Source organism: Aquarana catesbeiana, linkage group LG02 (assembly GCF_042186555.1).
Source record: "Aquarana catesbeiana isolate 2022-GZ linkage group LG02, ASM4218655v1, whole genome shotgun sequence".
NCBI lineage: Eukaryota > Metazoa > Chordata > Amphibia > Anura > Ranidae > Aquarana > Aquarana catesbeiana.
Window position 1 is genome coordinate 657,764,695 of NC_133325.1, and position 24,814 is coordinate 657,789,508.

Below are 24,814 nucleotides of genomic sequence, written 5' to 3' on the forward strand. Positions count from 1 at the left end.
ATATTATCCCTTGCTATGTTTCTGATGGGCAGCAACATTTTCTGTTATATTGAATAACATCATTTAAAATTCCCAACTCTGGAAATATACAACCATTGACAATTCATATATATCATGAGCTTATTAGCCTTTATAATTATACTCTCTATGCAACGAGCTTGCACAATATTGCTTATATACTAAGGATATGCATTATTTGCAATTTTTTTTTTTTTTCTTCTAAGCTCCTTTCACATTAGCCTGTTATTTAATTTTTCTTCATGGTATTTACAACGGTCCTTATGTATACTTACGGTACCTAAAAAAATTTTTTTGATTTTAGGGGTGCTTCTCTCGACCCCAGCATATCGCTCTGGCGTATGCGAGCCCGGGCTGGGCGGGACAGGTGACCAGTTACACACACTCCCCTGTGGAAATTATTGCTTACTAACAACTAGCTTCCACCGCCCAAGAACAGCACCTATATCCTCTACACTACAACTGCCCACCATCCCACCTTGCCTTTTCATGTGGCCTTTTAAAAAGTCTCTTTTCCAGAAGTAACCAATGATACCCTCTCAGGTAGGTGATCAATTGATCATTTAAACCTTTGAATAGATAATATATCCAGTGGTAATCCTTTACAACTTTCTGATTCATGCACCATTTTTTCAATCAATCCAGATGAATTCCTCTTTTCAAATATGCCCCTGAAGAAGGACTGAACAAACATTAAGTACCCTGAAACGCGTCGGGCTTGAAAAGAGTTTCTCTGTACACCCCATCATTGCTTACTGTATGATGTTTACTATGTTAATTATGTATTATTACTATGCTATCTAGGATATCCACATTGTTTTTAGAATGTATTTTTTCAGTAAATAAAAACTATTTTTTATATATTTCACACTAATCTATACCCTTATATTCTTTACTTCTGTGCAAGTGCCGGGAAAGTCCATACAGGGGAACCCGTTGTTTTTATGTTTCTGATTATTGGATGTGGCACGGCTTTTTTCCTTATTCCTAGGCGAGTTGGTCGCTCTTTCTGTTGAAGATTAAACAGAGGCCAAAATGGCAGCTTCCTTGGCTGAAAACGATAGGAGGGTTCACGTCCACTTTAAATGTGTGCTATGCGAAGTTAGGATCTCCCCTGCTGAGCTTTTGTGTTCTGACAGGGGGATGGCCCCCCCGCTAGAACACTCCAATCAGCGCTCTCTGCCATTGGCTGAGAGTGCTGATTGGGAGTTGGTTGGCTTCTGTCGGTCAGGGTGGCAAACACATGGGCCGAATGTTGGGTGTTTTTTTTTTTTTTTTTTACGGCTGATGTCTCTGGATATTCAGCCCGTGTGTATGGGGCTTTTGCGCTGCAAAAGGTCTGAATGGAAATTAAAGCCTGGTACACACCATAAGTGTGGGTTGAACGAAAAAAACTGTCAGCTCTGGTCAGAGCCACTGTACTAACTATGCAAAATTTGTATAGCGATCTCCCCTGCTGAGCTGTGGTGTTCTGACAGGGGGATGGCCCCGCGCCAAAACACTCCAATCGGCGCTCTCCGCCATTGGCTTAGAGTGCTGATCGGGAGTTTGCTGGCTGCTGGTCTTCCAGCATGCTCATCCGTCAGAAGCCGTCCAACCAGCAGGGTGACATACACACGGGCGTGACATGTCGGATGTTTTTTTCTTTTTTAACTGGCCCATGTGTACGGGCTTAAGACAATGAAGTGGACTTCAGTAGGCAGTAGGTTTCGATTTTCCTTAGTCCCTAATACTGGAGAACTTTCACATACAAACATCAACCCCTGTGGTCAACATTTTCACCCATCTCCTTCCACCTCTTGAGTCTTGCTGTACGACCTTCACTGTGATGGTCGTCCTCATTAAACAATAGTAAACCTGAGGAGAAGATATCAGGCAAGCAAAACTTTTCCACCAGGCCGATGCTATAGCTGCATGTGTGTGCACCTTAGTGTTTTAAGGCCCTTGCTTCACTCTGCAAAAGGTCTCAATAAACATACATGAAGGAACTTCAGTAAGTCCAGTTTGTTTCATCATTTGTACAAGTTTAATTTAAGTATTAAAGCTTAACCTAATCGTAATACTTACAATATTTCAAAAACCTAACTGGACCTTTCGTTTGCTAAATCATTGTGTATCCTGACAATTGCCATGTTTATCTTTTCATCAAATCCTTTTCTCTTTTCTTTTTCATTATCCTTGACATGTCTGCTGATGTCCATCAGACCCTTTCAGCCACATCCTGTCTGCATGCATTCCCTCCGGTGTCAGCTGCACCTCAATGTTTAGGGCCAGCTTCCTGGTAATTACAAAAGTGGACCACGCCTGAGCAATGTGTTGGCGCATGGCCCCCTACAGTCTCCATCAGGGGTATATAAAGGGTAATTCACAATGCAGGATGATTGGGAAACAGATTTTGGAATTATATTAAAGCGGAGAGACTTACCTTTACTTCAACGGTCTTCGTCCCATGCCGAGGCCAGCATCTTCTGGATGCCGGTCATATTCATCGGCCAGTGCGGGATGACATCACTGCTGTGCACACACAGGAGTCAGTCATCCCAGCAGGCAAGATCCGTGCCGGCGATGTAAGCTGATCTGCGCGTGCGCAGCTCAGTTTACATGCCAGAGAAGATGGTGAGCAGGTAGGTAGATGATTTTTCTTGCTCAAGAGACATTGCATGTCTCTTCTGCAATAGAGAGCCTGCCTGCTCACAGTTTGTGACAGCAGAACTTTAGTAATTAGGTTTACATCTATTCGAAAGACCTCCCCTCCTAATTGTTGACCCTACTGTAGCCCATAAAATAAACCCTTCAACCCATGGCCCTAAGCCCCTAGACCAGTGGTTCTCAACTCCGGTCCTCAGGACCCACTAACAGGCCAGGTTTGCAAGATAACTGAAATACGTCACAGGTGATATCATTTGCTGCTCAGTGATTGCAGTATTCTAGTCTGCATCTCCCCCAAGGTAATACTTAAAATCTGGCCTGTTGGTGGGTCCTGAGGACTGGAGTTGAGAACCACTGCCCTAGACAGTATCAAAATATAGACATCCATATCGAATTATATTGTCATATAATTGCCCCTTGTGATAACCTTGTAGATGAACTTCTGGTTGTTTTTTCTGTGGGTGTCATTTCGTTTCACTTCTCTTGCACTCTGTTAAACTCCACAAGTCACCCGACATAACAGTCTATGTGTAAGCACTTTCAAACAACTTCCTCCCTATGCTATTTTCACTTGTTCCGACTATATCTAAACTTTTAAACCATATATTATGAAGTTTTAAAGCATTCTGTTTTACCAAAAATTTAAACAGGAATCCAACCAACAAAAAAAATTCATTGAACTTCAGCTAGCCCTATAGCCTGGAGCTGGAGTAGAGTTGGTCATCATTTTTCAGTTAATCTCTGGCGGTGGAACTAAGCTTCTAGAAGCTCCCCGGTTGAGATTCTAATTCCAGTTTTAGCTATTTAGAATATATTAGAAATTTTCTCCACAAATAATTGAAATAAAACATACATTGTTCTAATAAAATACCTTTATTTTCAGTGGAAAATTGGTGTCTCCAAAATGGAAGAATTTCAAAGGCTTAAGACTACTGTGGAGAGACAAGATCCGTCTGAACAATGCTATCTGGAGAGCCTGGTACTTGCAATGTGAGGAAATATATATATAAATATATCTGAAATAAAGTTTATATCCTAAGGCTGGGTTCACATATGAGCACGCAGAGGCTCCCAGCAGGAGTCCGGTGTGGCTCCGTTCACCGTTTCAGGTCTGAATTCAGCACAAATTTTTGGCTGAATTCGGACCTGAAATGGACCAAAATACGCACAGGGTTCCTGTGCAAATCGCACCGGAGCGGCTGTGGAGATGTGTGAACCGGCTCCATAGAGAGCCGGTCACAATCTCCTGCTGTGCCAGCATCCAAACCCATATCCAATTTGCACTAGTGTGAACCCAGCCTCAAAGTCTAAGCTTGTGGGATCCACACATTTGCTGCTGGAAATAATAACTGTCCTAAAGCTAGACTATATATACTTTTGCTGATTGTGTTTTTTGAACTTTGTTTTTTAACACAACCAGACGTCTAGTATTGGCGTCCGCATAACAGATATGTACGGCGGCAAAAGGGTGGGCTTCAACACCCACAGGCCACACATATGTCACTGGGCAGCCGGTATTTCTGTGCTGAGAGCGTGCTCACTGCGCACTCCCAGCACGGGGTCTGAGCCGTCGAAGACAGCTCTATGTACCCACTAATGATCAGTAGCAGTAACGATAAGGGTCCAGTTCCCAATCTTGTGACCAATCACAGTGGTCATATGATCGCCGATCCTGTCCCCCATCCTCCTTATTAAAGGGACGCTAAGGCTGGGTGGGACGGGGTTGAAGCCCAACCTCAGCCAAACCGTTTTTATTTTGATTTAGATGGACCTGGGAAAGGTTAACTCTCTGTTAACTTTCTATTGCTGGCTGCGTCATTCTTGAGATTTCCTCTTACCTCCCCTCATGACAGAATATGATGGGAAACCTCTTCAGCATTGACACAGACAAAAACACATTTGTAGAGAACTTTTGACAATACTTTTATTACTGTTGTTTCTTTCCTGCCCTATTACCAGCTGCTAGCCTATTTCTTGTCTTGGTGTCACAGGGACAAGAAGTGAGGAAATATCTCCAATGGGGTCACAGACAGAAATAAAAACCTGACGTTTTCTTACCTTTTCCTCACCCTATCAAAAATGAAAAAAATGGCTATATTGATGCTTTACACTGTATCCCTGCTGGGATGATTCACCCATATTATTGGTCTGGTTACAATGGTCTAGGAGAGGATTTCCCCTTGATTTGGAAAGTTGACCTCCTACTTTTTGCTGTGTCTCTGAGACAGGAAGGCAAGGGAAATCTTCAGATTGAGAAGCAGACAGAAAAAAAACTGGCAGAGATCTTAACCATTCCCTACTCTAAAACTAAAGGAAAAAGTTGTTCGGTTTACATACATTAAGGCCTGATTCACATTTATGTGACCCGCATAACCAGTGACCAGTTCTCAATGAAGCAGTTACACACAAGTCCGGGGAATCCGGTTCAGGTGCAAATTCAGGCAAAAATTCGTATTTGAATCGCACCTGAACCGGTGAACAGACAGGCACCGGACTCCGTGCTGGGAACCACAGCCAAAGATATGTGAACCCTATCTTAAAGATTTGCACACATTGAACTTACACTGGGGACAGGAACACAAAGTTGTGGTATAAAATGATGGCATAAAACAAGTCAGATGCCATGAACAAAAATGATAATTCAGTCGGCAGGTTTGTATGTTAGGAAATTTTGACAAATTTTACATTTACAGTATATCAGCAAATTAGACAACCTGGAAATATCTCATGACAATATAGTTTTACCCCTTTACCACAATTACTGTTTTTCTGGTATTCCTCTAGGGATCATATATATATATATATATATATCTATATCTATCTATATCTAGATATAGATATATCTATATCTTTATATAGATATAGATATATCTATATCTATATCTAGAGATATCTATATATGTATATATAGATATAGATATATCTATATATATAGCTATATCTATAGCTATATATATAGATATATCTATATATATATAGATATACATATTAGAGAGAGAGAGACATATATATTTATTTATTTTTTTACCATTTATATTCTATGACATCCTTATCTGTTTTAAAGTGTTGCAAGTAAAGCTTTGATCACATTCAAATACAGATGCTAAGTATTCTGCTGGAATTCTGAGTTGTAAACATTACATGTAGCTGACAGGGCTTGTGTTTGCAGATGTGGAGAAAAGGAAGACCCCTGTCTGTGGCTTTGTAACACCTTTGGATGGATTAGAAGGAGAAGATCACCGTAAGCCAGAGGTAATATTGAATAAGTATTCCCAAACACACTTAGAGCCCATTCACACAGGGGCAACACGACTTCCAGCGTGACTTTGGGAGGCAACTTGGACACGACTTGAGTATGAATCACAGCACGATTTGGGGCAACTTACAACAAAACTTGAAGTCGCCTCCAGGACAGGGAACTTTACAAGTGGCCAATCAGAGCTTATTAGCTGTGTGTGAGAAGGAGGGGGGTGGCTGTTTAGTGGAGTAAATTACTTTGTTTCCTTTCTGCTTCCTGTAAACTTGCCTCAGTATGAAAAGTGATCCGACTTGGAGGCAACTTCCATTGAAATCAGTGGGTACAAGTAGCCTTCTAGTCGGATTGAGGTAGTACAGAAACCTTTTCTGAAGTCGGAGCGACTGCAGTAGTGTGCATTAAGACGGATCCATTCACTTACATTGATTTTTTTCATGTAGCGTGATTGGGGCGACTTGGGGCGACTTGAAGTTGGATCTAAAGTTGCCCCGTGTGAATGGGCTCTTACTGCAGGTTCCTTGCCCTCTCACATACAGAAAACCTATGTATCAATGTGTAAGGACTAAGACTAAGACAGAATCAAATTTACGCACTACAGTGAACCAAGAATTGGACCTGCACCATTTATGCTAGTGCAGCACAGCACGCAGTAGTATGTTACCAGATGTTGCATGGTGCTTCAACATAAAAGGGGTTTTGTAGGTACATCGGGGTACTATTCCCAATGAATGGCACCGTAGTACACCAACTAAATAACATGTATTTTCGCAGCACAGTGTTGTGAATAGGCCCTAAGTGATACTTATACTTAGAAATGCGTGCAACACAACTACAGTGCTTTTATTTTGAAGGTGACTGCTATTTTTTTCTAAATTATGTGTGTGTGTGTGTGTGCCTATCCATCTTCACAGAGATGTGTTCGAGAACAGTTGTCTACAAGAGATGGTGGCGGGGAATGGCCGTCCCCCTAGGGTAGCACTTGAAACATTATGACTCCCAACTCATTTGGCGGGACTAGCGTTCCCCAATTTCTACTTGTATTACTTGGTATCCAAGCTGGTTCCCATCCATGATTGGCTGAATTTGATTTCTGCTAATGCCCGTACCACTACAGGAAGGGCTATTGCCTCCCCTCTAGAAACCATTCACAATGTTGTCTATAGGGGCTGTGTTCCGGATCGTCCAGGCACATCAATTCTACGTAACAACATAAGGCTGGTGGGTCTCCCAGAGAAATCTGAGGGAGCAAACCCAACAGAATTTGTGGAAACATGGAATTGGGAGATGAGGAGATGATTGGAAAAGAATACCTTTCTATGTTTTTCTCAGTTGAAAGAGCACATCGAGTACCAAGTAGGCCATTGCCTGCAGGAGCCCCCCCAACGTCCATTCCTAATACGACTTCTTAACCAACGAGATAGAGATCACATTCTTAAAAGAGCTAGAAATTTGAAGGAAGTCATGTTTAACGGAACTAAAATTATGTTCTTCCCGGACTTTTCTCCTGAATTTCAAAAACAGTGGGCTAAATTCCAAGCTGTAAAAAAGAGACTGCAGTCTCTGCAGCTGTCTTACTTAATGCAATATCCTGATAAATTAAGAATAGAGGCAAAAGATGCGGTATATTTTTTTGAAAACCCACTGGCAGCTGTCGAATGGCTGGATAGGCACTACGTATAGTGCAGTGGGTGGGTGTAGTATGGGGACGGGGGACTCTCTCCCTCCACTTCCCCCCCCTCCCCTTATCTTTTTTATTTCTATTTCTATTTTTGGGAGTTGGCCAGGACTTTTTTTTTTTTTTGGGGGGGGGAGGAGGAGAGAGTCCAGTGTTAATCACTGAATGGATTCTCAATACATTTTTCCTGAGGGAAACGTTTGGTTGTTAGTTTTTAATTCTCGTATTTATGGTTATGTGTTAGGTTGTGGGTTTTTTTTTAGGTTTTTTGTTAGAGGATGGTAAAAACTTATTAGGTGTGCACTTTGTGGTTTTTTAATACAGAGCCATCTAGAGGAAGGCTAATATATATATATATATATATATATATATATATATATATATATATACCCCATAATCATTGTAGGTACTTAAAGAGCTATTGAACTTTACGTCTGATAAAATGGAAGTTCCTTGGTTAATAATAGGAGATTTTAACAATTATCTTGACTCCTCTTTAGATAGATTTAGCTTGGATACAATTCCAGGAAATTCAGTATGTGCTCCTTTTTCTGGATTTGTCCGGTAGATGGACCTTATGGATGTCTGGAGAATGCATCATCCTAAAGAGAGAGTGTTCTCTTGCTTCTCTAGTACCCATGGGACTCTGTCTAAAATAGATATGGCACTGGTTACACCTACGATGTTACCTGTCATATCTGAAGTTACATATGCAGCTAGAGGTTTATGCGATCATTCTCCAATGGTCCTTAAGTTGACTTTAAATTTAACCCACACTAGCACTTTATGGAACTATTGGCACTATTAATAAGCCCACTGTATCTTCACAGATCTATTGGGACTCATTAAAGGCTTATATGAGAGGCCTGTTTATTTCACAAATATCTAGGATAAAAAAAAGTCTAGGGCCTGGGAAGATACAGTGATTGAGGACGTCTTAAAGGCGGAACTTCAATATATAGGAAACCCTACTAAAGAAACACAGCAGATATGGATACAAAAACAGATATACTCCGGTATCTCTTGTAAAAAAGCAGAGCAGAGACGTTTTTTTCTTCAGCGACCCTATTTTGAGGATGGGGAAAATACGGGTCACCTCTTATCTGCAATCGTAAAAACCACAATTGTCAGAAATAGTGGAATGACAAATTTCTCCTACTGAAACTGTTGAAACAACTTTGGAGATCTTAACTGCTTTTGTTGATTTCTATAAAAACTTGAATAGCAGAAAAGTATCCTATACGGAGACTGATCTGAAACTTCTATGAATGAAGCAATTATTGTAGTGTTGTCAAAACCCGATAAAATCCCTAGTAATCCGGAATCATATCGCCCAAGTTCATTACTTACCTCAAACATGAAATTATTGGCAAAAGTATTAGCCACTAGGTTGACGAAAATCATTCCTAAGTGCATAAAGATCAATCAGGCATTATCCCAAATAGATCCACGGCAGTGAATATAAGGCGTTTATTTCTTAATTTACAGGTTCCAACAGAAAACTTTGGTAATAGAGCTATATTGTCGCTTGATGTGGCTAAAGCTTTTGATAGCATAGATGGGACTTTTTGTGGTATTGTTTAGAAAAATTTGGTTTTGGACCCCAGTTTATAAGATGGATACAACTATATACTGCCCCAGTGGCACGGGTGCAGGTAAATGGACATATATCAGCACCTTTCTCATTGCAACGAGGAACAAGACAGGGATGCCCATTATCACCTTTGTTGTTTGCTTTAGTTTTAGAACCACTGGCTGCTTCTATTCACCAATCAAAGAATATTACTGGGTTTTGTAGATCTATGGGAGAGGACAAAATCACGTTAATACACTGATGATACACTTTTATTCCTGGGAGATACCTCGCCCACATTGGAGGCAGTAATGTCTTTAATTAAAACATATGGCTCCTTTTGTGGCTTTAAGATAAATTGGGACAAGTCAGTACTCCTACCAGTGGACCCCTTGGCAGTGGCGTCTCCAGCTTTCAAATTTAGGGGGGGCACATGGGGGGACAGGGACAAAATTAGGGGGGCAACTATAAAATGTATATATATATATATATATATATATATATATATATATATATATATATCCTGGGGCCCTTTACTACGACCCCACAACAGGCCCTTTCACATGTTCTGCAGTGAGCTCCCTTCCTACTGTATTGGGGTCCCCCAGGGTGGCAGAAAACAAGAGATATATGTCACCAGCATATCAAGAAAATATAAGGATCCAAAGCAGTGGGAGAACTATCAGGGTTGCAAAGGTTGTCTTGCCTCCGGGCCCTGGTGTTCTGCCACTGTGGGGTTCCCCAGCCTCCTCTTGCTGTCCTGCCCCTGCTATTGACAGCTCTGGTCTGGCATCTCTTGGAATTTACAGGCTGGTCCTCCTGTCCTAAGGACGGGAGAAATCAGTCTGTTTTTTCAGTAACTGAAAGTCCTGGTGGAGTCCTTCCTGCAACTCGCTCTTCTCCCTGCCAATGAGGATGCAGGTGAAGGAGCAGATCAGGCGGCCGTGGTTGTGTGAACGCTCGCATTATGCAGTGTCAGCGAGCAGGGGAGGGGGGAGGAATCACCCGCAGGAGCTGACTGGGGACTCTCTCCCTCTTAGAGATTGATTTTTTGTAAAAAAAAAAAAAAAAAAATTTTTTTTTTTTGGGGGGGCACATGGTGGGGCACAGCATAATGTTGGGGGGGGGGGGGGGTCGGGGCCCCTTCTGGCCCCCCCCAGGGTCGCCATTGCCCCTTGGTGACCAATCTGCCAATCGTTGCATCCCAGATTGATGTAGTTTCTAGATTTAAATATTTAGGGGTACATATAACATCACAAGTGAGTACATATGTGGAGAGGAATCTGTCCCCACTACTTAAGCGACTTGAGCAAGTGGGAAAAATCTGGAGTAAATTACATTTGACAATAATAGGTGGAGCCAATTTAATAAAGATGATTTGGATGCCACAATTATTATATCTGCTCCACAATTGCCCCATTTGGTTACCACAGAAATTCTTTAAACAAAATAGATACTCTGTTTAGAGATCTTATATGGAGATATAAACAGCCTTCGGATCAGCTTGGAAACCTTGCAGCTGCCTAAGGATGAAGGAGGTTTGACTGTGCCTAATGCTAGACTTTATTATCTGGCATCTCAACTTCAGCAATTAAATAGATAGAACACTATAGATTGTGAGGATCCTATACAACAAATTATTTTTTCCCAAATGCCAATAAATCCATTAGTGCAGTTAATAGTTTCCTATCAATTTTTTAACAAATGTTGATATCCTACATTCTACTTGGTACATAGGACTTGGACCACCATTCAACAAGAAACTCAGTATGAGGGTTACACACAATATATGCCCATATGGATTAATCCACAACTGCCTGAAGTGGCGAAACTTAAAAATTTTGAGTTATGGAAAAAGACAGGCATTCTTTTTCTTTGCCAACTCCACGATAGCGAGGTTTTGATATCATTTGATAAACTGGCAGAGAAATATAATTTGCTTAATAAATTATTTTTTAATATCTACAGCTACGGCATGCCCTACAGTCTCAAGCAAAGACATTTATTTTAAAATCACTAATCTTAACTATGGCAGTTACTACTAGACATGCTAAACAGGGACTAATGGGAAAGATATACTCTTCTTTTAAAACGATAAGAATCAACTCACAAGAAGGTAGCTATGGACAGTGGCGAAGAGACGTAGAGACACGTAGTGATGAGGAATGCGGGCAAGCCTTGAAAAATGTATTTAAGGTATCCTTATCCTTCGCACAATGTATGAATCAATTATTCATTATTCACAGAGTTCGCTATACTCTGTTAAAACTATATTCTTGGGGTAAAGCAACCACATTTATTTGCCCAGAATGTATAAATGGTACTGGTACACTCATACACATGCTGTGGCGATGCCCCAAATTGCACCGCTATTGGGAATCCATATTTGATATTTTGAATTCCATGTGCTCTACACAGGTACAGCCTGATCCAAAAGTAGCATTGTTAGGAATTATGCCAGTAGATACTTTCCCAGAGGAGGTACAAGTGATGTGGCTGAGAACTATGTACATGGCACGGAAACTTATATTGCAAAAATGGATATCAAACTCCCCACCAAAGACAAATCAATGGTTTAAAGCAATTAATCTTAATTTAAGACGAGAGGAACTCTCCTATAAACATAGGAGATGCCCTAAGAAATTTGAAAAGATCTGCCATTGGTGGTTAGTGTCTGATTTGGTTGAGAAATTCCGATGACGAACATAAAGTGGGGAATTCTTTTTTTTTGGGGGAGTGTCTTGAATGTTAGGATGTTTGAGGCTTATTCTTTGTTTATATACACAAGTCGGGTGGGGTAATGTGATGTAATTGACACTACTGCCTATTCTTTTTTTTGTTGTAAATAGTGAAAAAATTTAATAAATGTTTTGATTGAAAAAAAAAAAAGTAAAATGAAATGATGATATAATCGCCTTTATTACTGCTGTATCTGATCTACTCCACATTTTCAAAGCCTTATCATAACATATATTCTTACCAGTAGCAGCTAATCAAAACCATATAATTTACTGCTTTTTATAAAGTAATAAAATTAATATGGAGTCAGCAAATATTATTCAGGATGCAAATTTGTTCTCTAATGCCACGTACACACGACCGGACTTTCCGTCAGAATAGAGTCCGACGGTCTTTCCGACGTATTTCCGACGGAGTTGCGCTGTAGCGGACTTGCCTACACACGATCACACCAAAGTCCGATCGTTTAGAACGTGATGACGTACGACGGGACTAGAAATTAGGAAGTTCAGTAGCCAGTAGCCAGTAGCTGCCCTTACGTCGTTTTTGGTCCGTCGGAATAGCATACAGACGAGCGGTTTTCCCGATAGGAACTGATTCCGTCGGAAAGATTTGAAACATGTTCTATTTCTAGGTCCGTCAGAATTTTGGAAAGAAAACACATGATCGGAATGTCCAACAGAAAGATTCCGTCAGACCTTTTCTGCCGGAAAGTCCGGTCGTGTGTACACGGCATAAAAAACTATTAATGCTCAGTCTAGATATCCATAAGGCTTTTGACAGCGTGTCATGGAGCTATATGTCTCTCCTACTACAGCGTTCTGGCTTTCAGGGTGAGTTTTTACAGGCGTTTCAGGCCCTTTACCACAACCCCAGAACACTTATTAGAATCCCTGGATGTAACTCTAACTTTTTCCAGCTCGGTAGGGGTACCAGACAAGGGTGTCCATTTTTTCCTCTAATATTTGCCCTAGTCATTGAACCCCTGGCCACAGCTATCCTCAATTACCCGGATATGCTAAGGATCCCTTACATTTCAAACTCTGTATTGTTTATATGAAGAGGGCAGGAACAATCAACTTTAGCACCACATCCCATAAGAAAGTACACAAAGGAAAAGGGAGATGGGGTAAAGAAACCCCGGGACTTTAAAGGTGCTTAGACCAAATGGTAGTTGAAGTAAAAAAATATGTATACAAAATCTATCCATACAAAAGTTTTTTATTCAATTTATTACATGTTAACAAAAAAATTTAAAAGTCTCTCAATATCCATATCTGATTTAACAGAGACAATGGAAGAAAAGCCACTTAATAAATACCACTTGACATGTTTCACTCATTTTGAGCTTCATCAGGAGTTCTGGTAAGAATTGTGGTATACTGAAAATGAGAGACATAGATGAAATATCGCATTTACAATATTTAAACTATTAAAATCACATGGATAGAATTATTAATGTATACACAGATAACATGTCTAATCAAAAATGTAAAAAAATTATTATTAAGACAACAATTAATCATCAAAGAACAAGGTAAATCTGGCTAAACAGACAGAAATACATTTCATCAAAGAGTGATAATAATGATAGAGATAGTCTTACCAGGCTGAATAATTTGTTAAAGTAGAGAATTTAAATTTGATGAACGCGGTGAATAGCATTCAGGATATAGGTAGGTCTCACTTGCACAGGCTCCTATCAATATTGGTCACAGAGGGGCTAAGCATAAATGTATCCTTGCTGGAGAACTGGATAAAATATAAAAGTATATATATGTATATAATGAATAATTACAATATGGTCTACAGGGCGCTGAAAGTCAAACACCCAACCAAACAGAAAATTACCTTATGTTGAATCAAGAGTTATTTGCTGGAGGCTAACAAAGCCTTGTTGCAAAATTGAGGCAGCAGTTTGAAATCTCCCTGGTGTGGAGATTCAATGCTGGCTGATTTGAACAAATCGAAAATAATAGTGTCAGGATGTAAGTGCATATAAATGCAGCTGCAAAGAGAGTGAAAAAAATCTATGTCAATAAGTGTAAAATCCACACCAATGAATCGCTTTTGTACCGAGCAGAGTCAGTGTGTGTGGAAACACTTACCTATATGAAAGTTTGGCCAGGCATGCAGTGGAGGGGAGAGAGTGACACAGCCTCCCCTTCAGCGGGAGAGCCTCCGACAGAGGGTAGCGGCAACTTGCCGCATACTTATAGTCCCTCCATCCCGGCGGCGTCTGACGTCACCGCCGGGATGCGGACGTATGGTGAGGAGGTCCATAGGTGGGTACATAGATGGGGGCGGGAGTAGAGGTATTGCGGCGTGACGTAGAACACGTCAATACCCGCACTACGCATGCGCCAAGGAACATGACGCAGACCGCGTCAGTACCTGCAGCGTGCATGCGCCAGAGGAGCAGGTAATATAAAAATGGAGGTTTCAACCTTGCCGAAGGGCCGGCATCGCCATTTTGGAAGAGGGGAAAAAAGAAATAGGTGGAGTGTATGGTAATCCCCTGTATCAAAAAAGACTAGAGTGGTGTCATCTTGAAGATCTTAGTGTAATATTGTCAAATCTTGATGATATGGTACAGTTCTGATATGAATTTGAAAAAAGAAACAAAAACTAAAAAAAATAAAAGAAAATGTAGAAAAATAAATGAAATAAACATGATCATAATGATAGTAATGAAAATGAGATTAAATGGGGATAAAATTATATAGATAAAAAATGAAAATTTCAATTGAAAATAAAAAAATAAAAAAATTAATAAATAATTGAATAAATATATGTATAATAATAAATGTAAACATACATAAAGAAGAAGAAAGCCCCATCCATATGGTGACTCCTCATGGGACTAACACCTCTAGGGCTCCCATAGGTGGGTGATTGATTACTCACACATCCGATGGGTGCCCCTGGCGTCCGTGTGAACCAAAGAAAAGGAACCTGAGCAAGCGAGACCCATAGCTCTATTAAATGATCAACCTAAATCTTGGTAATAATGGATAATAAATCCAAAAATGCCTGGAAAGAAAATCAATTCAAGTATAGGGAAACATGAACATACACAAACAATGCATATCTATATCATGTGTTAGCAACAATGGAGTCATGATCTGTATGCATATATACAGGGGATGTGTATATTTAGTTAGAAAAAGGAAAAGAAAGGAGAGAAGGAATGAGAAAAAAAATTAAGCAAGTATCTATATGATTAGAGAAAAGATTTAAAACTAAAGGCATCGTTGAGGCCGGGATGTTTTAAGGCTGATAATTTGTGTATCCAATGAGCCTCTGGTTGTAGAAGTAGCTTGTCATAGTTACCTCCTCTATCTCCAGGAGGGATATGCTCAAGAGCAAAAAAGTGCATTTTACTGCTGTCAAACTTATGATGCAATCCTATATGCCGGCTTATCGGAGTTTCCATTCTCTTCTTCTGTATCAGGGATCTGTATGTATGCAGATGATGTGTTATTATGTCTCACAAACCCAACAGTCACATTACCAAATCTACTTAAGATCCTAACACAATTCGCCGAATTATCAGGCCTTTCAGTGAATCTATCTAAATTGCCCTTCCAGTCAACCATCCCCCTGCCGAGCTGGAGAATATGAAACTGTCGTTTCCTTTTGTTTGGGCGAATTTGTCCTTATCTTACCTTGGAATAGTACTCCCTGGAGATTATAAGTTTTTTTTTTAGAGTAATTTTCCCCCTTTACTAAATAAACTTAGACAATTACTCAAAACCTGGTCGGCATATGGCATTTCCTTTTTGGGAAGAACGACCACTAGAAAGATGACTATACTCCCTAAACTATTTTATTTATTCTGGGCCTTACCCCTTCTGATCTCTAAATCCTATCTTCTTAAAATTCAAGCGGAATTTAATAAATTTATTTGGAAAAATAAACCCCCAAGATTTGCTAGAACGGTATTATCCCGGGCTCATAAGTCAGGAGGTCTGGGTGTCCCTCAGGTGTGGCTATATTATGTGGCAAGCAGATTTTACCAACTCGCCCAATGAAATATTGCAGACTCACATGTCCCCTGGCTTAGATTTGAACAAGCATCGGTCTCCTCGTACTACTTCCCGGGCTTATTATGGTCCTCTAAACTCCCTGTTTCGGAGATGTGCGCTAATGATACAGTTGTAACACACTCATTGAAATTATGGGACTTATATAGACTCAGGTTTGGACTAATTTCTAAGACCTCTCCGTGGGCTTCTTTTCTGGGTGATACAAGATTTTCTACAGCATTTGAGGACCCAACAGAATTCCAATGGTGGATAGATCAGAACCTAGACTGGGCCAAAAAAACTGACCCCCCCGGGAATTTTATCATTATCTCCATATTCAGCATTTTTTATTTTTTTGACACATTATTCCTTTTCCCCATCAGACTCCCACACCTCCTTCGAATTCCTCTGTGGGAGTGCCCCCAGACAGAAGGGCTTGCTCTCTGGACCTTTTTAGATCAATGATGGCAATAGGCGACAACCCCAAATTAAAATACAGTGGGGACGGAAAGTATTCAGACCCCCTTAAATTTTTCACTCGTTGTTATATTGCATCCATTTGCTAAAATCATTTAAGTTCATTTTTTTTCTCATTAATGTACACACAGCACCCCATATTGACAGAAAAACACAGAATTGTTGACATTTTTGTAGATTTATTAAAAAAGAAAAACTGAAATATCACATGGTCCTAAGTATTCAGACCTTTTGCTCAGTATTTAGTAGAAGCACCCTTTTGGGGATCCTCTGCCATTCCTCCTTGCAAATCCTCTCCACTTCTGTCAGTTTGGATGGTAAACGTTGGTGGACAGCCATTTTTAGGTCTCTCCAGAGATGCTCAATTGGGCTTAAGTCAGGGCTCTGGCTGGGCCATTCAAGAACAGTCACGGAGTTGTTGTGAAGCCACTCCTTCGTTATTTTAGCTGTGTGCTTAAATTGTCTTGTTGGAAGGTAAACCTTTGGCCCAGTCTGAGGTCCTGAGCACTCTGAAGAAGGTTTTCATCCAAGATATCCCTGTACTTGGCCGCATTCATCTTTCCCTCGATTGCAACCAGTCATCCTGTCCCTGCAGCTGAAAAACACCCCCACAGCATGATGCTGCCACCACTATGCTTCACTGTTGGGACTGTATTGGACAGCTGATGAGCAGTGCCTGGTTTTCTCCACACATACCGCTTAGAATTAAGGCCAAAAAGTTCCATCTTGGTCTCATTAGACCAGAGAATCTTATTTCTCACCATCTTGGAGTCCTTCAGGTGGTTTTTAACAAACTCCATGCGGGCTTTCATGTGTCTTGCACTGAGGAGAGGCTTCCGTCCTGGTTGACTTTCTACAACTTTCTCCCATCTCCCGACTGCATCTCTGGAGCTCAGCCACAGTGATCTTTGGATTCTTTTTTACCTCTCTCACCAAGACTCTTCTCCACCGATAGCTCAGTTTGGCCGGACGGCCAGCTCTAGGAAGGGTTCTGGTCGTCCCAAACGTCTTCCATTTAAGGATTATGGAGGCCACTGTGCTCTGTGCCTTGCCACAATTCTGTTTCTGAGCTCTTCAGGCAGTTCCTTTGACCTAATGATTCTGTCACGTACCTGGTGATGGAGCCTGATATGCAGAGGACGGCCTCTCTTACAACTCTGACTTGGAGCCCCTGATAGAGCTGACAGGAAGCACCGAGATGCAGAGTCGCACGAGTGCCTGGCGGGATCACTGAACCTGGAGCTGGATCGGAGCACTCAGCCAGGCTGTAGAGGTGTCTGTAGGAATCCCAGAGCAGTGGTAGGCAGGTAGCTGGAGTGAGTAGACAACCGGTCCCCACAGGCAGAAGTGCAGGTGCAGCAGAAGGGATGGTGGCACCCTCGAGGCTGAAGAGAAGGCAGGTACAGGCAAGCCGGGTCATACACAAACGGGCATGTCAGGAACAGGGGCTGAAGCGGAAGCGGAATCAGATTACAGGCCGGGTCGTCAGCAGACTGGCAGCGAAGTGGCAGAAGGAGCAGGCAGATGCAGAGTAGAGGACAAGCCGGGGTCGGATGCAGGCAGGAAACAGGAACGTCAGGAAGCAAGCCGGGTCACAACAGGAACGGAAGTCAGGTAGGTAATTGCAGGATACACAGGGAACGCTGTAGAGCAGACAGCACTAAGTCTGGAAACTGACTGAGTTTAAGTAGCCTGTTTGGGTGTCAAAAGCTGTCACAGGGTGTGTGTGCACCAATGGAATTCTGACAGGGGCAGAGGTAACAGGTCATCTTCTTCGGCAGCCATCTTGGGTGCTGGCATGCCCTTTCTGACAGGCAGAGGTAACAGGTCGTCTTCTTCGGCAGCCATCTTGGGTGCTGGCATGCCCTTCCTGACACTGCCCCCCCCAAAGGGCAGCCTCCGGATGCCCAACTTGGCCCACTTGTCAGGATGGGAGTTCTTAAAAGCTTGAACTAAATTTTGGCATGGATATTACCTTCAGGTTCCCAGGAGTTGTCCTCTGGCCCATACCCTTTCCATTTTTATCAGGAACTGGATCTGATTTCTTCTCTTCCTGCAGTCTAAGATTGTTTCCACCTCAAACTCTTCCTCCCCGTCAATAATTACAGGTTCAGGCGGGCCAGAACTTCGTCCTGGGAAGGGGTCAGGAATAGCAGGTTTCAACAAGGTTATGTGGAACACAGGGTGGATTCTAAATGACTCAGGCAACTCTAATTCATACGCAACCTAATTGATCCGTCTCCTTACCGGAAATGGTCCTATAAATTTAGGGCCCAGTTTCTTTGAGGGACAGGCCAGTTTCAAATTAGTAGTTGCTAGCCACACTTGGTCACCAGGGTACAAGATCAATTCTCCCCTTCTTTTCCTGTTAAAAACTTCCTTATTGTATGCCTGTGTCTTGGCCATTGTTTCCTGTAGCAGTTTGTTATTGGCGTTGAAGAAATGTATAGTTTCGGAAACAGCTGGTACAGGGGAATCTGGAATTGTATTAGACAAAAAAGAAGGGTGGAAACCGTAGTTTGCAAAAAATGGAGATTGCTTTGTAGCAGAGTGTACTGAATTGTTATAAGAAAACTCGGCCAGGGGAAGCAGAGAAGCCCAATCGTCTTGAGAAAATGAGGAGAAACATCTCAGGTACTGTTCGAGGGTTTGATTAGTCCTCTCTGTCTGCCCATTCGTTTGTGGGTAATATGCAGAAGAAAATGAAAGTTCAATCCCGAGTGCATCACATAAGGCTCTCCAGAATCTGGAATTAAACTGCACCCCACGGTCGGACACAATATTGTCCGGAATCCCATGAAGCCTTACGATCTCCTTGACAAAGGTTTGAGCTGTTTCTCGAGCAGATGGTGTGCCCTTCATGGGCAGGAAGTGTGCCATCTTAGATAGTCTATCGACAACTACAAAAATGGTGTTGTGGCCCTCAGATGGTTGAAGTTCTACAATAAAATCTATTGAGATCATCTTCCAAGGTCTACTGGGGACAGGTAAGGGTTTTAGCAGACCCCAGGCTCTGGATCTGCTGGTTTTATTGCGGATGCAAGTGGTGCAAGATTCCACATATTTCCTACAATCTTTTTCCACCCCAGGCCACCAAAATGTCCGTTGTACTAATTCAGTTGTCTTGCCAATGCCAAAATGACCTGCCAGCACATGATCATGGCATCGCACCAGGATGGCCATTCGGAGGTCTTCCGGCACAAAGACCTTGTCTTCATGCCAAAGTAGCCCATCCTTTGCCAGTAGAGAGACCCCGGCTGGTGAAGGGTTCCTTACTAGAGTTTGTTTAATTTGTTTTATTAACTCTCCTTGAAGTAACAGGAAGTTCCCAGGGGATAGAATGGCATCCGGAGATGAGATTTCTTCAGGTTTGCTGAACATGCGTGATAACGCATCGGGTTTTGCATTCTTGGACTTGGGCCTGAACGTTAAGTGAAAAGTGAATCTAGAAAAGAATAGTGCCCACCTGGCTTGTCGGGGTTTCAATCTTTTTGCTGTTCTTAAATACTCGAGGTTCTTATGATCAGTATAGATCAAGATTGGGTGTGCGGCCCCCTCTAGAAGGTACCTCCATTCCTCCAGGGCGGCTTTGATGGCCAAAAGTTCACGGTCCCCGACGTCGTAGTTCCTTTCGGCATTTGACAGCTTGCGGGAAAAAAAAGCAACTGGGTGCAGTAGAGCGCCTTAGCTCCCCGCCTCTGAGACGATATTGCTCCGACCGCTGTTTCTGAGGCGTCTACTTCCAAGACGTAGGGCAAGGCTGGGTCAGGGTGTTTCAGGACAGATGCAGATGTGAAAAGTCTTTTTAGGGTGTCAAAAGCTTTCTGAGCTTCCAAAGACCAAGAGAATCTTGTACCTTGTTTGGTTAAACTTGTAATGGGGGATATGATTGCAGAAAAATTTCTGATGAATTTTCGATAAAAATTTGCAAACCCCACGAAATGTTGGACACCCTTCTTATCACTGGGAGCAGTCCAATCCAGGATGGCTGTAACCTTCTGGGGATCCATCTGGATGCCTTCGGTGGAAATGATTAAACCCAAGAATTGGATGCTTTGGCGTTCAAATACACATTTCTCTGGTTTTGCATAAAGTCCGTGTTGTCGAAGGCAACTCAATACATTCTTGACGTGACTACGGTGGTGATCTAGAGAGGGAGAGAAGATTAGTATATCATCAAGATAAACAACAACAAATAGATTCAGGAAATCTCGGAAGACATCATTGATGAAGTGCTGAAAGGTAGCTGGGGCATTGCAAAGTCCAAAGGGCATCACAAGGTATTCAAAATGCCCAAACCGTGTGCGGAACGCCCTCTTCCATTCATCCCCCTCGTATGCGAACCAGATTATAAGCACCCCGAAGATCCAATTTTGTGAAAATGGTGGCCGTACCGAGACGCTGGAATAATTCAGGCACAAGTGGAAGAGGGTAACGTTTTTTTACAGTGACCTTATTAAGTTCACGGTAGTCCACACAGGGCTGTAATGAGTGGTCCTTTTTTTCTACAAAGAAGATCCCCGCACCGGCAGGAGATGTGGAGGGGCGAATAAACCCCTTTTTAAGGTTGTCATCAATGTAGTCTTTCAAAGCAACAAAAATAAATTAGAGAACCTAGTGCCGAAGTACCTCAAAAAGCAGGGTGACTCTGCAGGTACTCAGTAGCGATTTGTGCCAACGTCCCCAGGAATCAAATTGTAAATGGGAAAACTCTAGGTATGGGACTTTAGAGGCACAATAGTATTAAACTACAAAAAATACATTTAATAGGGATATTTTATTAGAAAAATATAAAAGACATTTGACACACATAGATTTAAAAACACTTCAGTCTAGATATAAATCCTAGTAGTAGCACACCGTATGGATCTTATCCTGCAAATTTGTGTAGCATAAAGAAGGCTATAAAGGTATACAAATATCGCTTAGTCCATATATAGGAGAAATACTTCCCCTGAGAATTGAACAGAAGGCAAGCACATAATTATAGCAGACAAGATGCAGCAGGTTTGGTGATCCACGGTGAGGTGTTCTCTAGTTGCTCTACATGTTTCGCGTTACGCTGAACGCTTCCTCAGGAGCTAGAGATTCTAAAATTCAAATACATGAAAGAAACAACAAAAGAAAACAGAGAATCAAAGGACATAAATATACTAAACACAATGTAAATATGAGTATCAATATTGAAGATATAATCACTACCAGGCTGAATGGCTCAAGGGGCAGGCCCTACAAAAGATTATGGTCTCCAACCAAAGCACGGTAGGCCCAATGGTAGGGGTCAGCAAAGACAGGGAAAACAGAGGGTGCTTTCCCTCTCTTGCTGGGGGTCTTCATATAATTGAGCCATGGCTCCAAAAAAGGAGTCTAAGTCCGTCAGAAATGTGGCCTTTTGTTCAAGGAGTCGGTGAGCCCAGGCCTGTGGTTCCCCCTGAAGCAAGGAAATGACAAACCCGACCTTGGTGGCTTCCAGGGAGAAGGTTCGTGGTTGTAGTTGTAGCGAAAAATAGAGTTTGCATGCGTTGCGGAAGGTTCTGAACTCGTTGCGTTCTCCGTGGAACTTTTCAGGAGTTGGGACTCTGGGTTCAGGTGGTAGCATAACGACTGCGGGAGCTGCTGGCATCCCAGAAGTGAAAGGTACTTGAGCAGCAGAGGCAGACAAGGTCTGTATTTGGCCTTCCAGCTGGGTATAACCCTGTTGTAAGTCCTTTACAGCTTGTGTTAATCTGGCTAGGTGTTGGCAGAGTTCCTCCATAGGAGAGGGTCCTTGCACAGGCTCAGACATGGCTGTCTGCTACTGTCACGTACCTGGTGATGGAGCCTGATATGCAGAGGATGGCCTCTCTTACAACTCTGACTTGGAGCCCCTGATAGAGCTGACAGGAAGCACCGAGATGCAGAGTCGCACGAGTGCCTGGCGGGATCACTGAACCTGGAGCTGAATCGGAGCACTCGGCCTGGCTGTAGAGGTGTCTGTAGGAATCCCAGAGCAGTGGTAGGCAGGTAGCTGGAGTGAGTAGACAACCGGTCCCCACAGGCAGAAGTGCAGGTGCAGCAAAAAGGATGGTGGCACCCTCGAGGCTGAAGAGAAGGCAGGTACAGGCAAGCCGGGTCATACACAAACGGGCATGTCAGGAACAGAGGCTGAAGCGGAAGCGGAATCAGATTACAGGCCAGGTCGTCAGCAGACTGGCAGCGAAGTGGCAGAAGGAGCAGGCAGATGCAGAGTAGAGGACAAGCCGGGGTCGGATGCAGGCAGGAAACAGGAATGTCAGGAAGCAAGCCGGGTCACAACAGGAACGGAAGTCAGGTAGGTAATTGCAGGATACACAGGGAACGCTGTAGAGCAGACAGCACTGAGTCTGGAAACTGACTGAGTTTAAGTAGCCTGTTTGGGTGTCAAAAGCTGTCACAGGGTGTGTGTGCACCAATGGATTTCTGACAGGGGCAGAGGTAACAGGTCATCTTCTTCGGCAGCCATCTTGGGTGCTGGCATGCCCTTCCTGACAGATTCTCATTTGCTCTGACATGCATTGTGAGCTGTAAGGTCTTATATAGACAGGTGTGTGGCTTTCCTAATCAAGTTCAATCAGTATAATCAAACACAGCTGAACTCAAATGAAGGTGTAGAACCATCTCAAGGATGATCAGAAGAAATGGACAGCACCTGAGTTAAATATATGAGTGTCACAGCAAAGGGTCTGAATACTTAGGACCATGTGATATTTCAGTTTTTCTTTTTTAATAAATCTGCAAAAATGTCAACAATTCTGTGTTTTTCTGTCAATATGGGGTGCTGTGTGTACATTAATGAGGAAAAAAAATGAACTTAAATGATTTTAGCAAATATAACAAAGAGTGAAAAATGTAAGGGGGTCTGAATACTTTCCGTCCCCACTGTACATGTCTGGTTGGGAATGGGAGTTAAACTTAGAATTTAACTTGCAGGACTGGGAGTCAAAATGGCAGAATATGTGTAATTGCACTAAATCCCTGACCATACACGAGACGGCCCTTAAAGTTTTCACAGGTTGGTACTATACTCCTTATCTCAAGTCATCTCTCGTATTGACCAGATAATGATGATGGAAACATTTTTCTTTACATTACATGATTCCATATCTATCTTTGATGCTAAGTGGGACCCTTGGTTCATTTACTGCTATAGAGATTGATCTCACATGGCATTTTCAAACCCTGCTCTCCCAGGCTTTCATGCAATGGATTTATGCTCTATTGTGTATTGAGGTTTTTTTTTTTTTTTTTTTTTTTTTTAGTTGAAATGTATTTTTGAAATTGAGATGAGATTACTACACAGTATTATCTCCTGCTCCAACAGTAGGGAGCTGAAAAAAGCTGAATGTCCTTATGTCACCTGATATTGGACTGCCTACAATTTTTGTATTAGCTTCCGCAACAGATGTTTGTCTGTTATAATGTTGTAGTACTATCTTAGTTATTGTGTGATGTTGATTCAAGATCCAGCAGTACTGTTTTGTACTGTAAATTTTTATCTCAATAAAAATCGTTTGTAAACAAAAAAAAAATTAATATTGAGCAGAATTAAGTTCAGCCTATTGGTTTGGCACTCCACAACGGTTCTGGTTTCTCATGTGGTCTCATGCGAAAATTAATTGCCCACCTCTGTTTTAGACCATTGATTTGTCTGCACTTTCTCTATTTGTACACTGTAGTTTTAGCAATAAAGGAATGTCAGGTAGTAATAGCTGGTCATTCATAGTGTATACAGTTTTTTTCTTTTTTTTAAAATGCCTTTAATGGATTTACTGTATGTTTGCTATGCGTTGACATGTATAAAGAAATAAAAGAAAAGCACAAACTGATCACAAACTGACCTCAGCTTTCAAAAGCCCATGTAAACTAGTCCTTTGGCCTTTGATAGTAGTATTGTAATGGGTAATATTGTAGGGCTTCTTGGAACACTAGGGTTCCTCTAGACTTGGTTTGTAGGCATTCCTTGAACAATAGCTGTGTCAGCAGCACAACACTGTAAGGTGGGTATTCTTCCCATGGACCACCAATGTAAGTGACATTTTTCCTACTGATCCCCATGGTTTGGTTTTAGCAGGGGGTTACCCTAGACCTTAAAATAATTTTAAGGGTTCCTCTGGGGTGAAAAGGATGAGAAAAGTGGAGCTAGAGTATACAGTTTGGGCAGGTAGTCAGTTAAGACTTTTGCTGCAAAAAGAGGTTATTTAGTAAAGCAATGCAGAGATCAATGATAACTTGGCACCCAATCAGATTTAGTTAGTGCAATGAAAGCTGATTTGTGATTGTTTACTGTGTGTTATTTTTTTAAAAAATGTTTTTTTGGTAGCAAGGAATATATGAGTATAAGAGCGATAATGATATGCTTGTTACTCTGTGTTCATCACTTT

At 41.9% G+C, this 24,814-nt stretch overlaps 1 protein-coding gene across 1 annotated transcript in view; it reads left to right on the forward strand.

Moving 5' to 3' along the window:
• The window catches only part of MLXIPL (MLX interacting protein like), a 257,673-nt gene that overhangs the window by 103,278 nt on the left and 129,581 nt on the right, over window positions 1-24,814 (forward strand). Inside the window, exons 2-3 of the mRNA XM_073616573.1 lie at window positions 3,551-3,657; window positions 5,837-5,919. Of these exons, the coding sequence (XP_073472674.1) occupies window positions 3,551-3,657; window positions 5,837-5,919 (190 nt within the window). The remainder of the gene's footprint in view (window positions 1-3,550; window positions 3,658-5,836; window positions 5,920-24,814) is intronic.